Below are 14,764 nucleotides of genomic sequence, written 5' to 3' on the forward strand. Positions count from 1 at the left end.
AGGATTCAAATTGAATCGACTGTCCACCTTCTTTAAATTCTTTTGTTTTCTTGCTCTTGGCTTCGAGGAAGTCATATTGGTTGGCTTTGTGGAAGTGCTTCTTTTCAAGAGTGCTTGTCCATGTCTTTCTACGAGTACAGGTTCCACTTTTCTGCACTCATCTGTCTTTTCGGCTTTTCTCCCTACCTGAGAGGAGAAGCAATGGCCACACGCCATCTTGAGTAAATCTTATCAATCAGGTGTTTTGCCAATCTCGCGTCCTTGGAGTACTTGATCAATCTATTCACAGATATGTGAATCTACAGTTGATGTTTGTACTCCTTTCTAGCAAACTTTTCAAAAAAGAAAAATTCACGCGTCGGATTTTCAACTTTTCTTTGCCCCCTCTCTCTCTCTCTCTCTTTTTTTTTTTTTTTTTGGTAAAAATCAAGTACAATATAATCCCCAGCGGATACCAAAAAAGGCCTATCACGTGGGGTGTACAAGCTGAATGTAAGGGTGATAGCCACTATAGTGACAACTCTACTAGAACAATCTCATGGTGGTCTATATGATGAGTGGAGGAGAAACCACTGAGGAGGTGCATAATGCCATGTAATCTGTCCACCTGTAAGTGTGAAGAAGAGTGGAGATCGAGCCCAACGCCGAAGGAAGTCAAATCGACGAGCCTCGACTGCTCTAGATGTACCTGAGGAAGAATCCCATTGCCAAATGAGGGTGTGAATGATGTCCAGCCAAATGGAAGTGAGGGTATCCGGAAGGAGTTGTGGAGCCGCACTGAGAATGTGAAGACAACGAGCTCTCCAAACATTCCATAGTGCAATGCTAGTGATAACTGAGAAGATTTCATCACGCGTCTGAGAGTCCCCCTGCCAAGCAATCTGTGGTAACATAGCCAAAGTCCCTCGCCGATAACCCGTCGAGGTAAGCATAAGAGCTGGATCTGTGTCTGAGCCCTCGTAGAAAAGATGCAGTCCGGGCATCGGCATCAACCAGGAGACAGATCCCCAAGTGAGAAATCCATGTTGAACACCAGCTCTGCTAAGTAAAGAGTAAACTGCTAGCCACACTACATGAGAAGACGAGCATGACCAAAGACAGTGTGCAGGTGACTCAGGGAGTCGCAAAGGACAGTGAGTACATAACGGATCATGACCCATAGAAGCTAGCCAAGTCCCAACTGGAAGTCCTGTATGTGCAATCATCCACATGAAAAAAGAAATACGACGAGCCACATGTAAATCCCACATGGCTGATCAAAACTGTTGTAGATAGGCATGGGAGAGACCTGAATGTAACCAGAAACGCATACGAGCGGGCTGCTCTGTGTGTTGTCTCATCAATACGAATCTTCCAATTCTGACAGTGTACTCAAAGAATGATACATGTGCACCGGTGGGGTTAGGGTGAGGCCAATGCCACTCTCCTGGGTCCCAATAAAGCTGAGATAGGGCACGACCCTCCCACACCCAAAGCCTCCAAAGTGCAGCATCAGCGGAAGCGAAACGGGGGTCAACACATCGACGCTTCCTGCGAGAGCCAACTACTCGTATGGCTTCCCATCGAGCGCCGCTGTAGAGAAGGTGCGGAGAGGTGGTAGCATATGTCAATCGAGCATGCATCCCCGGAGAGTAGTCAGTCTCAACTGTGAACAGCATGGTGTCAAAACGAACTAATAAGAGAGTGCTCTGAGCAAAGAGGCCTTCCCAGCCACAATGTGGAGGCATCTGAACCGTGTCTCGCATGACCGCGTCCCAGTGTGAAGGAATGGCGGAGTCAATCTCAAGCAGTCTGTCTGTTACCCCGCGACCAATGTCATAATGTTCTGCCACAAAATCTGCATCCAGCATACGTGTCTCATGAAACAACCGCATAGAGGCAGCAGGGCCAGTGTCCCAAGCAGCCAAATCAATGTGAGTCCTCTCTCCAAGCTGACGGGGTGGATTAACTGAAGAATCAAGAACTGCATCATTCCAAATGAGAGGTTGGCGTTCAATCTCTTCACGGCATGAGGGAGGTGAGCGTATGATAGCTCGTCGCATGGATACCCAAATCTGAAGGAGTGAGCGGATGAAAGGTGAGAGAGTGCTGGTGCACAAGGGGGCATCCGTAAAGAGAAAACGAAACCCTGTTTGCCAAGTATGGCCATCTCTAGTGCCGAGGCGTGGAGTAGCTGTGGAAAGAGCGGCCTGAAGAAGCATCTTCCAAGGTTCTTGCCCGGGAAAGAGACCCCGAACAATAAGCTTGGTAAGAAGGGCGCGGCTCTATCATTCTGGATCAATAATGCCAAGGCCGCCTGCTGACCTAGGACGAATAATCGTGGACCAGCGAACTCGAGCACGAGTATCAGTAGTCCCATCTGTGCCACTCCATAAAAAATTCCGCACGAGTCTGCATAGTTGAGCTATCACACCAGAATGTAGCATCCAACAGGAGGCCGTATACCATACTGTAGCCAGAATGACCTGGTTGGCGACCAATGCACGGCAAGCCAACGACAGATGACGTGAAGACCAATGACAGCTTCCTGCGAATATACTGTAGTACGGGTGCAAACTGCTGTTGTGAGGAAACGTCTAATCCAACCTGAAAGCCAAGATATCTGCATGTCTGACCCGGCTGCAGCCATGTGAAACCATCAGTCACCCCCCAAGTAGGTATGTCATCACTGCCAACCAGTAACCCATAGGATTTGTGCCAGTTAATGCGTGCACCACTGGCAATGCAAAAAACCTCCAGAGCCTCCCGCATGGCATCAAGAGCTGCTAGCAAATAGCGCAACATCAGCATAGTGTCATCAGCAAACTCCTGATCGATAAGGTCCGGAGCTGAAGGTACTGGCATGGTCAAGCCACGAAATGCATGACTCTGCGCTCGAAGAAAGTCGGACATAGTCTCTCCTACAAACAGATACAAATATGCTGCTAAAGGACATCCCTGACCGACAGATCGAGAGAGCTCAAAACTACGACTGACACGACCACCAATAGTAATAGCACTGCAGGCAGTCCTGAAGAGAGCGAAAATGCCTGAGATCCATGTCGAAGGGAAACCCATCCTGGCTAATGATCCTTCAAGAAACTCCCACTCAACACGATCGTATGCTTTCTCGAAGTCAAGGATGAAAAAAGCGAGAGGTTCAGAAGATGATCTGGCCCACTCTACTGCCTCATAAAAAGTGAAGATATTATCCAGTATGCATCGATCCATGACAAAGCCTGTCTGAGAAGTATGAATAATATCTGGTAAGAACGGTCGCAAGCGATGGCTGATCAGTAACGCTAATATCTTATAGACCGAAGGGAGTAGGGTAATAGGTCTCCACTGGCGGAGCTGTGTGGTGTCACCCCCTTTCGGAATAAGAGATATGAGACCTGAACAAAGATCCGGATGCATATATCCTGATGCAAAGATATCCTGACAACCACGAAGTAGTGGTATTTGCGATACATCCCAATAGGTCAAAAAGAAAGCTCTAGTGAGGCCATCCTCGCCTGGACAGGAAGATGGATCTAGACTCTCGATAGCAACATAAAGCTCTGCAAGTGTGAATGGAGCCAACAAGATCTCTGCCATACTGTCTGTACAACGACGTCGGGTGTGATGCCATATCTGCTCACGGGCATGTAAAACCTCAGTAGTGCATACATCAGCAGTGAACAATGCCTCAAAATAATCTGCAGACATATCAAGAATAGCATCAAGATGCATATGAAGTGTTCCCTGAGCATCGCACAAAGTCCGAAGGGTGGTGCCAGGAGGGCGCTCTTTATGCGCAACGAAGAAGTCCTTATTCATTCGATCAGCTTTAGCTATCCAGTGAGATACTGAAGCATGATGAGTGAACTCAGACCTAGCCTCCTGGACGCAACGAATTTCCTCTGTGAGCTCTGTCTGTCTAGCAGCGAGATAAGCATCCTGAGGCCACTCTTCAAGCAAGCGTTGTATGGAACCAAGAGGAATGTGGAGGTCAAACTCGCGTACTCTCAACTGACGATGAATAGTAGCAGTTTGATCACGGCAGTAAATACTAGACTAAGTAATGCAATGGGCAAGGAACTCTCCAGGGGGACCACAATAAGAAGCACCCGTGGACCACAAGTCACGAATCTGCTGCTGCAAAACTTCAGTGGTGAGAACACTGTCAGGGATGCGGCAGCCTCGTCTCTGTGCAGAGGATCTAGTGAAAGAGATAAACAATGAGATGGGTAAATGATCTGAGAGGCTGGTCCCTCGCCAAATAGTAGTAAATCCACCCAGAGCTGCTGCCCAAGGCCCAATGTAAAAACGATCAAGTCGCTCTAATAACTTCCCTGCTGTCGCTGAAACCCCCACGAGTAATGAAGTGTAGCAAGGTGGTGACCAAAAGAGCGTATGTGCCAGGCGTCAACACCTTGAATAGCTAGAAGAAATCGATCCCAAGCTGGCTGCTCATCGGGAGAAATGGATGATAGAACTGGAGGAGTGATAGATCGCCAGTCAGAATCGCTCTCGACGTTGTTGAAGTCGCCTCCAACAACCCAAGAGTCTACAGCAGGTAGAGCAGCAACCAGGGAGGACCAAAAAGTAGCTCTCTGCCGAGGAGTAGTGGGTGCATAGACTGACATAAAACCAATTGTAGAGTCCTGAATCCGGATAGAAACATAGACTGCTCTGCCAACGACCAGGGTGCCATGCTGCTGAACTGATGCCAAGTAACGTGGCCCCACTGATATACATACACCGCAACTCTGTCCATGAATGCCCAGAGCAGGCTCCCAAAAAGTGTGAGCTCCTGAGGGCATGAGATTACCAAAGGGAGTGGCAATCTTATGCTCCTGTACGAGTAATATATCCACAGTGCCTACTACATGAGCGTGTAAATCTCTGCGAAGTAAAAGCTTACGTGAACCTCTTACCCGAGAAGTCTGTAAACCATTAGCATTCCAAGAAAATACATGTAAATCCATAGTCTGCATGAAAGAATTGGTAAAGCATCTGTCTAACTACGCATCTTCTTGGAGGCAGCTGGGCCATCCAAGGGGTGAGCTTCAGGCGGGAGGAAAGCAACCCGCAAGCCCTCTCTAAAATATGGTGTCTCATTGCACCAACTGCAGACCTCAGCTTGTTTACATTGCATTACAGATGTTGCAGCTTTGACACCCCAAATGCGCATAGACATAGGAAGCACCACATCTGAGGATACATGAATGATCATAGGCAATGAATAGCAAGCATATACATCACTCCATTCCATAGCACCAATACATGAAGGGAAGTGTGGAGACAATACATCCGGAGCGGAAGTAGACAACCATAAATGAAGCTGAGCCATAGTTTGTGCATGCACAAAATGCAGAACCTGATCCTCGGACCATTCCTAAGCTGCATGGAATGGAAGGAAAAAGGAATGGGTAGGCTAAGAGCGACTACCTATTAAAGAGGGAACACAACCTGGCTTGTGATGCATAAGGTAGAGCTGCACCCTCAATGGTCCTTCTGAGTCACCGCACATTTCACCCCGATGAGTTCCCCAGGAAAGAGGGCAAGAGCTGAGGAAACTGTGTGGGACGTAAGTATGGGAGGGGGTGGACCAGAAGGTGGAGGGGGGGGAGTAAGGGCGAGAGGGAGAGGAGGAAAAGGGAGAGGTAGTAGCGGTGAATGATCCATTTGCATGGGAATAGGGACCTCGGGAAGAGGGGTCGGAACGGGCAGGGGAATGGCAAGTGAAGGAGGAGCTGGTAGCAGAGGTAAGTGATCCTGAGCTGAAGAAGAAGAATGGCGAGGAGAAGCAGGGGGTAAGGGAGTGGCGGAAACTTGAGAGGGAGCAGGAGAGTTAACACTGGGGGTTGCATGCGGTGTGGGTTGCTGACGAGGACGGAAGGAATGGTTACGACCAACTATCTGCCATGCAGTCTCAGTAGGAACTGAAGCAGAGGGAGCACCCGTAGGCTGCTGAGGTGCTCTAGTAGTAGTAGTAGGAACCGGCTGTGGACGCTGACCACGTGGCTGAGCCTGGGTGCCACGAGCCGGCTGTTGTTGACGCCGATGGCGTGGCTGAGTGGGGCAATCGCGTGCCAAGTGTCCTATCGCGTGACAACGTACGCACTGTCCTGGGCGGCCAGTGACTACCATTCGGCAAGAGTAGTCTCTATCACGCACAGCCACAATAACTATATCTGGTAACGAAGTATCCCCAAACACCAGGACCTGAATGCGAGGTGGACCAGATGAGAAGATGCAGGAACCTGGAACTATTGTGCCAAAATGAGCAGCAATCATCCGAAGGAGATGCTCATCAATAAAATGAAGAGGCATATCCGCGAAGGAGAGCGTCAGACGGAACATTTCAGAGGGATGTGGCTGTAGTGTACAAAGGGGGTCAGATGACCTAGAAAGATACAATGGCAGCATCTCCTAAAATTTAGGGAACTGCTATTTTGGGACTTGAAAATGTGTTTGTGTCATTACCTCTGGAATGACAAGGGGAACATTTTCTTACTCTGCCGTGAAGTCAACTGGGCAACCGGTTGGGAGATTTTTAGGCGACAACCCGAAAGGGGAAAATGCTTGTAAATGTGCCAAGTGGCACAATTCTGTGCACTTTCCTCATGCAAGAGAAGGGGGCGCTGATTTTAGAGAGGAGAAAGGCTCATTTGCAGATTTTGTCACAGGTTAAGAGCTATGGAGTGCTTGCTTTCCCTCCTATGTACAGTGCGGTGCCAGGAGTGATGCCTGCACGCTACGCACTGCCCTCTCTCTCCCCTATGGCAATATGTTATGCCCCTCTAGTGGGCTTTTCATTTGACCAATGTACAGTTGTGTGGGTTCATGCGCGATTGCCGAGGCAAGAGCCTCTTGCACAGGTACTGGATTAGCTAGCGGCTGATCCCCCGCAGGTACAGGTGAATTCGGAGAGGTTTCACGCCAAAAATCTCGTCCGATTCAAAGGGCAAGTAGCCCTACAGGTGCGGGAGCTCGAGGACTTGCTACGGATGCGACCGGCACGCGAAACGGAGCCCGAAACAGTAAATTACAGCCTGCTGTGTATTTTTGTAGGTTTAGGGTTTTGGCCCTAAACGGTCCCTGATACCCCCAGGAGGTTCGGGGACGCGAGGGGACCGCTGTACAGGTGATTTGGCGCATTTTCGGGGCTGAAAACAGAGAATTCAGCGTGCTGCAGATTTTCGCCAGGTTTTGCAAAGTGCCCGTATGCGTCGGGAAGCTCATTCAATGCGTGGGAATACTGACTGTGAAGGGTCCTAGTACAATTATGCTGCCGAAATCGGGCCGGAACAGTTGAAATTCAGCCAAGTTTGTGCGGGGCAGCTTGTAGGGAACCACAGCGTTTATTCCCTCTTTTAATCAATAAAGAAATACCGAAAGGGGCGCGTAAGTTAGGGGCCAATCTGGTGTCGGTCTTCTCATACAGGTGCAATCTAGCAGCCTGTATCCCTTTCCCATTTGTTGTGTCTTGAAAGTACCGGTAGAATAGACGACTAATAATGGGTGAAAGCTAAATCAAGGTTTGAAGTAAAGTCTACCGCCCTTTTTGGATTGCACAGGCCGGTGTCATGGTTCCATCGACGGGATCAAATCACTTTTTCCCATAGAAGTGAGCCTTGGTCAGTTTGGGCTCAAAGACACAGGGGATCTTAGACCAGACACAGGAAATTGCAATTATGGCTGACAGACCAGATGATGTGACTGAAGAGGTTTCCTCCTCACACGGTCAACACACACATGAAGTGGGTGAATCCTCAAGACCACCACAGACGGATGATGATATATTCAGGACCCATTTAGCTACTGCTGTGGCTATGTTCACACAAGTAATGCAGAACCCGAGGTTTTTAGCCTTTCTGCAACCTCTTCCGTCTCAGCAAGTTGGGTCACTGGATCATATTCAAAAGCCTGTTAAGGCTCGAGCACAGGTGATTCATACTGCAGAGTCAATGGAAACACCTGTACACTTGACGGAGAATATGCGTTCTCCACAACCTGTGCCTAAGGTGCAAGAACAGGTGGCTGAGATGCCAGTCTTTCAAGCTGTACCAGTTCAGCCTGCCACTTTTCAGCAGCCTATAGCTGGTTCTAATGGGCAGGGAAGCAACCTACAGGCTATGCAACAAGTCTTCCCACCACCTTCACTACACCCTGGCTATTTTGGAGGTGGATCGGTATTCCAGAGCATGGCTGGTCATGCACTTGGAAATCAGTTTTACACGCCAGGAACAGTGTTCGGAGGTGCTCAAACGATGATGCCTAACCCCATGTATGGTGTCACGGGCATGCTACCAGGGTTTCAAAGCACTCAAGGCCAATTTGGGATGCCACAGGCAAATTTTGGTATGGCTGGAATTACAAATCAGCAACCAAATATGGCATTTCCAGGTCAACTTAATTGCGGTCAGGGAACACAAATGAACCCTAACACTGTTCCCATGTTTCAGTCACTTCCATATGACAACTTAACGCCACTGGAGAGGCCAACTCCGTACAAAGAAGGTGGCAAAGGTGCGACATTCACGACCTTTACAGGGTTTGATGACAGGAAGAAGGCTCTCTCATTCCTCAGCAGTTTGACAAGGCCTATGCAGGGGGAAACTTTACAGAGGCTTCAAAGGTCCGCAAGGCAGCCACTTTCTTGACAGGGAATGTGGGACAATGGTGGACAACTTTATTGCTTCAAGGGCAAGCTCCGTCCACATGGATTTACTTCAAGCAGATTTTTGCAGCAACATGGTTATCTGATGACTTTGAAGCAGATGTCATGACAGAATGGCACAGGCTTAATGCTGCCACTTGCAAGAATCTGGATGACTACAATCGGAAGTTTGGAAAGCTCTACTTCCAATAACTTCCTATAGGTTTGTGCCACTGACAGAACAGATTGAAAAATATTGTTGTGGCCTACCCAAAGGATTGAGAAAGTACTGCACGAAGACCAAAGTCACTACTTTGACGCAACTCATCGAGGTAGCCAACACTGGCAATGGTTTGCTCAAGGGAGAAGATTGTGAATTCAATACTGGCGTCAAGGAAGGATCAGCCAAGAAAAATTCAGCGAAGAAGCACGTTCCCAATGAGGCTCCAAAAGGGACTGAGGAGCCAGCCAACGCAGGGAAAGGCAAAGCTTCGGCTGAATCAGAAAAGGGACCAGCGAAGAAATGGAAAAGACGTTTTCCTCGCAAGTCGGAAGAGCAAAAGAAGGTCCTGAGGTCAGAGAACAAATGCTTCATCTGTGAGCAGCCTGGCCACATGGCTTACAATTGTCCTACAAAGAAAAGGCCAGCTGATTCTGAAGACAAGGAGGACAAGAAAGGAAAGAAGCCCATGGCTGGTCTACTGCCAGATATGGTGGGCGACAAGCCAAATTCAGATGCAAGTGAGCTTTGCAGAGCATGGGGAAAAGTCAGGGATCAAACAGTGCTCATCTTCTTTGATCCAGGTGCCAAAGCCAACTTCATTTCCCCAGAATTGGCTTCCAAGTTGGGAATCAGACCTGAAGAGATGGGGTATACAGCAGAGGCAGGTTTGGCATGTCCTGGCCATACAGAGGCTGTGACACCCATCATTGGAAAGTTGCGCCTACATATCCATTCCTATATAGATGCTGAAGAATTTTACATCATGCCACTGGACGGATGTGATGTGTTATTAGGTATTCCTTGGTTATTTCGTGTACACGGAATCATGGATGCCTACAACAAAAAGATCACTGTACAGAGCAGGGGAAAGACTCACATTCTGGATGTAAAGCTTAAAGGGAAGTCTATTCCCACTGTATCAGCTTCTGCTATTACTTCTGTAATGAAAAAGCATCTTTCTACGTACTTAGTTTTTGCACGTGAAGTGTCAGATTGTGATGAATCAAATTTATCTGTGCTAGATAAAGAAAGGTCAATGTTTTTACAACAATATAGTGACTGTTTTTCCAATTCATTACCGTCTCAATTACCGCCAGAGAGACCCGAAGACCATGTGATAGATTTGGTGCCAGGCAGTAGCCCACCAAATAAGCCTCCGTACAAGGTTAGTGCGGCTCAGCAGAAAGAGATAATGGGCCAAGTATAGGAGCTGTTAGAAAAGGGGCTGATTCAGCCCAGTTCATTGTTGGTGCAGAAAAAGGATGGCTCATGCGTATGTGCATCGACTACCGTGCACTGAACAAGAATACCATCAAGAATAGGTTCCCTATACCTAGAATTGATGATATTCTGGACAAATTAGAAGGAGCAGCTATGTTTAGCAGGATAGATCTAAAGAGTGGGTACCATCATATCCGCATTAGATCAAAGGATGTGCACAAGACTGCATTTAGAACGACGTTTGGCCTTTACGAATTTTTAGTGATGCCCTTTGGTCTCACAAATGCTCTTGCTACGTTCAATCGGATGATGGACAGAATTTTCCGTCCACACCACCAATTTGTTGGTACATTCTTTGATGACATGATAGTCTACTCAAAGAATGAAGAGGAGCATAGGCATCACTTGGCCATTGTGTTCAAAGAGTTACGCAGTCATAGGTTGCTCATCAATGCAAAGAAAAGTGAGTTTTTTCTGGAAGAGATCTACTTTCTGGGACACATTGTCTCAAAGGATGGTGTCAGAATGGATCCTGCAAAAGTTGAAGCGATCAAGTCATGGCCAGATTTGAAGACGGTGCATGATGTCTGAAGTTTCTTGGGACTATGCTCCTATTACTGAAGGTTTATCCAAAATTTCGCTGAGATTGCTTCACCTTTACATGCTCTTCAAAAGAAGGCAGTCACCTTTAGATGGACACAGAAAGAGATTTCAGCTTTTAATCTCTTAAAGGAAAAGATGACTTCACATCCAGTCATTGTGTTGCCAGATCTTAGGAAGTCATTTGTGGTCCAGTGTGACACCTGTGGTAGTAGCATTGGTGCAGTGCTAATGCAAGATGGCAGGGTAGTAGCCTATGAGAGCAGAATTTTGCAAGGGCCAGAGATGACCATGCAGGTCTATGAGAAAGAGTTACTGGCTGTGATTCATGCGCTCTTAAGTTGGAAACGCTACGTGCTAGGTGCAGATTTCGTTGTCCAAACGGGCCATCAGACCTTGCGATACTTCTTGACACAGACAAAGTTATCTGAGAAGCATATGCGATGGGCAAATATCTTGTCCATGTTCCATTTTCAGATTGTGCATGTGGAAGGCAAGAAGAACGTTGTGGCTGATGCCTTGTCAAGGAAGCCACAAATTTCAGGTGTGTCAATTCCTTATCATCATGAACTTGATGATATGAGAGAACAGTATGCAAATGATGAAGATTTTGCAAGGGTCTTCGAGCAACTAATGGATGGACAACGTCATGGACACTATCTTCTCAAAGATGGGTCATGATGACGCATGGCAGATTGTGTGTCACAAAGCCATTGCGACGCAAAGTTATGGAAGAGAGTCATGTCCCACCGTATGCAGGGCATCGTGGTATCGATGCTACAGTTAAAGCGGTTGAGACATTCTTCTATTGGCCTACATTGAGAAGAGATGTGGATGCCTTTGTGCGAGAATGCCTAATTTGCCAGAAGGTCAAGTTTGACAGGCAAAAGGCACCAGGGTTATTGCAACCACTACCTATTCCAAATAAACCATGGGAAAGTATTGCTATAGATTTTATCTTTGATCTTCCGAGAACGCAGACAGGAAATGATGGTATTTGGACCATCATTTGCAGATTCAGCAAAGCAGGCTCATTTTATTCCTGTCAGGAAGAAGATAAAGCCAGATCAGATGGCACGCTTGTTTATGAGCAATATTTTCAAGTATCATGGCATGCCACAGTCGATTGTTAGCGACCGTGATCCACGCATGACAAGTTTGTTCTGGAGAGGCTTGTTTGAGAATATGGGCACAACGCTCAAATTCTCTTCGTCATTTCATCCTCAAACAGATGGGCAGTCAGAAGAGGCAAATTCTACTGTCCTAGATCTGCTGAAGTGCTATGTGTCAGAGCATAAAGGAAAGTGGGAGTAGTATTTGCCATTGGTGGAGTATGCATACAATACAACAATGCATTCATCAACTGGCAAGGCACCTTTTGAGATAGTTGAAGGTGGCAAGAAAGTTCCTCCCATACTGCATACAAAGGACAAGATATTTGAAGCAAATAAGTATGTTCAGGACATGGATGAAATGTACAAGAAGGTCAAAGTGGCCTTAGAAAAGACTCAGGCAAAGCAAAAGAAAGCAGCTGATCGTCACCGTCGTGAAGTGGTATATTCACTTGGTGATTGGGTGCTTCTACGCTTTGAAAAGGCAAGGTTAAAGAAGATGAAGGGCAAGGAATGTCTGTTTCCAAAGCTCAGCATGCGTTACTATAGGCCTTTTCAAGTGTGCGACATAATCAGTGATGTTGCATATAGGCTGAAATTGCCTGACAGTTGGAAGATTCACAATGCGTTTCATGTGAGTCTTCTCAGACCCTATGTGGGTGATGTGCCAGAAGATATGCCAGCTGAACATCAACCGGAAGTCGAGGAACTTGACGAGATCTTGGTCCCGAAACAGATTTTGGCACATAAAGAAAGAAAAGTGAAAGGCAAGGTTGCTAGGCGTTACTTGGTAAAGTTCAGAAACTATCCACCAATGGATGCTAAGTGGATGGAAGAAGGTGAACTTGCAGAGTCACCAACTGTGTTATCACTTTACCTTGAAGCCTTCGATTTGCAACCTACCTTGACCCCTTGAGTTTCAAAGCTACATGGATTGTCAGTGTGAAAATGGCTTTTGAAACAAATGATGAATACATGTTACATGAATGTTAGAGTTGTACAGATTGTCAATTTGGCACCCCGTATCTACAGCCCATCACTGCCGCATTGTTTGCATCAGTTTTCAGCCCTTGCATCCACGTCGGATCTGCTGCATTTTTGCAGAAGGCATTCAGCCCTTAATTCCTCCACATAGGGTGTGCAAATCAGCCATAGATCTACCCCATGGTGGGCATTTGCAACCCACACCAAGTCAGATCTCATCAGCACATCAAATCAGCCCCGGAGGTGCTTCATTTCGAAGAATTAGCGGTGGTACCATCATCCATCAATTAGAGTAGAGTCTCTATGCACATCCAATTTACGCTAGCTAAAGCAAATACTAAGGGTTGGAACCCATCGATGCATCTTCTCCTCTCTATATCTCTCTACATCTCTACCGCATCTCTCTTGACTCTCTTTGTTAACCATCAATAACACAAAGTTACATTCATTAACACAAGGCAAGAACAAAGGATTATGAAAATAAAATTGCTTGATTCTATCTTCTCTCTCAATTCCATTGCATCTGACAATAGAGAAGGCCAAAATGTTGATGATGGTTGGCAGTTCACAAGTGGATGGTAACTCCATTGGGCAGGCATTGGCAAATGTAGTTTAATGAGGGGTAGTCTTGGTTCACATCTCAGCCCAATGGACTCCAATGCCACAAAAACACCGAGAGGGCTAACCCCCCAACCCCCGCTCCTCAGACAGATCAGCCACCAAATTAATAAACGGTACCCTACGAATAGGGCAAAATAAGCATATACAGATTGGAGAAATGTAATATCTCTCTCTCTCTCTCTCTCTCTCTCTCTCTCTCTCTCTCTCTCTCTCTCTCTCTCTCTCTGTACACAAACACGAAACTAAGGGCAGAGAAAGTTACAAGTTCGTGCTCTGGTTTCGAGCTCCTTCCGCTGCAAAAGCTTCTTACGGTACTCTGCTAAAGCTGTTAGACGTCTGGTTGCATCATCTGTCTCAGGCATGGCGCAAGTGTTCCTGGTAGCAAGACGAACCGTAGCAGCGCAGATCGTCTGCTTTGAAAAAATACACTTCGGTTTCCTTTACTTACAAGTTACAAAGAGGTGAACCCCAACCCCTCAGATGGGATCCTCCACGTGGCAGCCTACATAACTATAATCTTAATTATAATTATAAATTATAATTGAGGGAGAGCTCACAATTGTTCTCTGAGTACTCGGTAGCCAAGCTCCCTCAATGTACTCCTCCATCAAAGCCCAAGGTCGTGGGGCTGAAGACCTGGGCCATTCATCTAGTGTCAATTAAAAGTCGTAATCTGGACTTTGCATGATGTCGATGCTTGCCAATGCAGCACCCTGAACGCTCAGAGACCAGTACAGTATGCACGCTTTGTCCTACTAACACATCAGCACACAAAATGCTCTATTGTGTTGACACATCAACACACAAAATGTTGAAAACAACATGCAATTGTTCGTTTGCATGGAGCCAATCACAAAGCCGGTAATATTTGTCCGCATGCAGTGAGCTAGCCCCCCTTCCTTGGACTTTTGACGGTCAGGAATGGTCCATGTTACTAACCATTCCCTCTCCCTGTCGGTCGCCATGCATCGCTATGAAAGTAGGGGACCATTCCCTACCCATAGGCTACCTCTGACCATGCATTGCACATTATTGCTTGTATGTCGATGGGTATATTCATTCCATGCCACCAGAGGCTTGGTTTGGGCAAGGCTAGGTTGCATGGGCAACTTGCTTCAACGATCTGTCCCATCATCCCCTAGCCGTCTAATCACACTTATTTCCCACTAACAACGTGCAAAGGCATGAAGTCCTCCATCATTAATGATTGAATGAGATAATACAAGGGGGCAGGGGTAAAATACCGCATGACCTAGATATATGGGGGTGCCAATCACAATAAGTGATAAACTAGACAATAAGTAACATAAGAAAATGTACTTCTACCTCAAATATGATCGGCCAACCACAAAATTGAGCACTCCCTAAATTGCTCAT

At 46.8% G+C, this 14,764-nt stretch overlaps 1 protein-coding gene across 1 annotated transcript in view; it reads right to left on the minus strand.

The window, feature by feature from the left end:
* The window catches only part of LOC147444538 (26S proteasome regulatory subunit 10B homolog A), a 50,259-nt gene extending 36,422 nt beyond the window's left edge, over window positions 1–13,837 (minus strand). The window contains exon 1 of the mRNA XM_086527118.1: window positions 13,650–13,837. Coding sequence (XP_086383244.1) covers window positions 13,650–13,749 — 100 coding nt within the window. The 5' untranslated portion in view covers window positions 13,750–13,837. The remainder of the gene's footprint in view (window positions 1–13,649) is intronic.
* Window positions 13,838–14,764: the final 927 nt, after the last annotated feature.

The sequence above is a fragment of the Adiantum capillus-veneris genome, chromosome 13 (genome assembly GCF_014529385.1).
Source record: "Adiantum capillus-veneris isolate H3 chromosome 13, ASM1452938v2, whole genome shotgun sequence".
Taxonomy (NCBI): Eukaryota; Viridiplantae; Streptophyta; class Polypodiopsida; order Polypodiales; family Pteridaceae; genus Adiantum; species Adiantum capillus-veneris.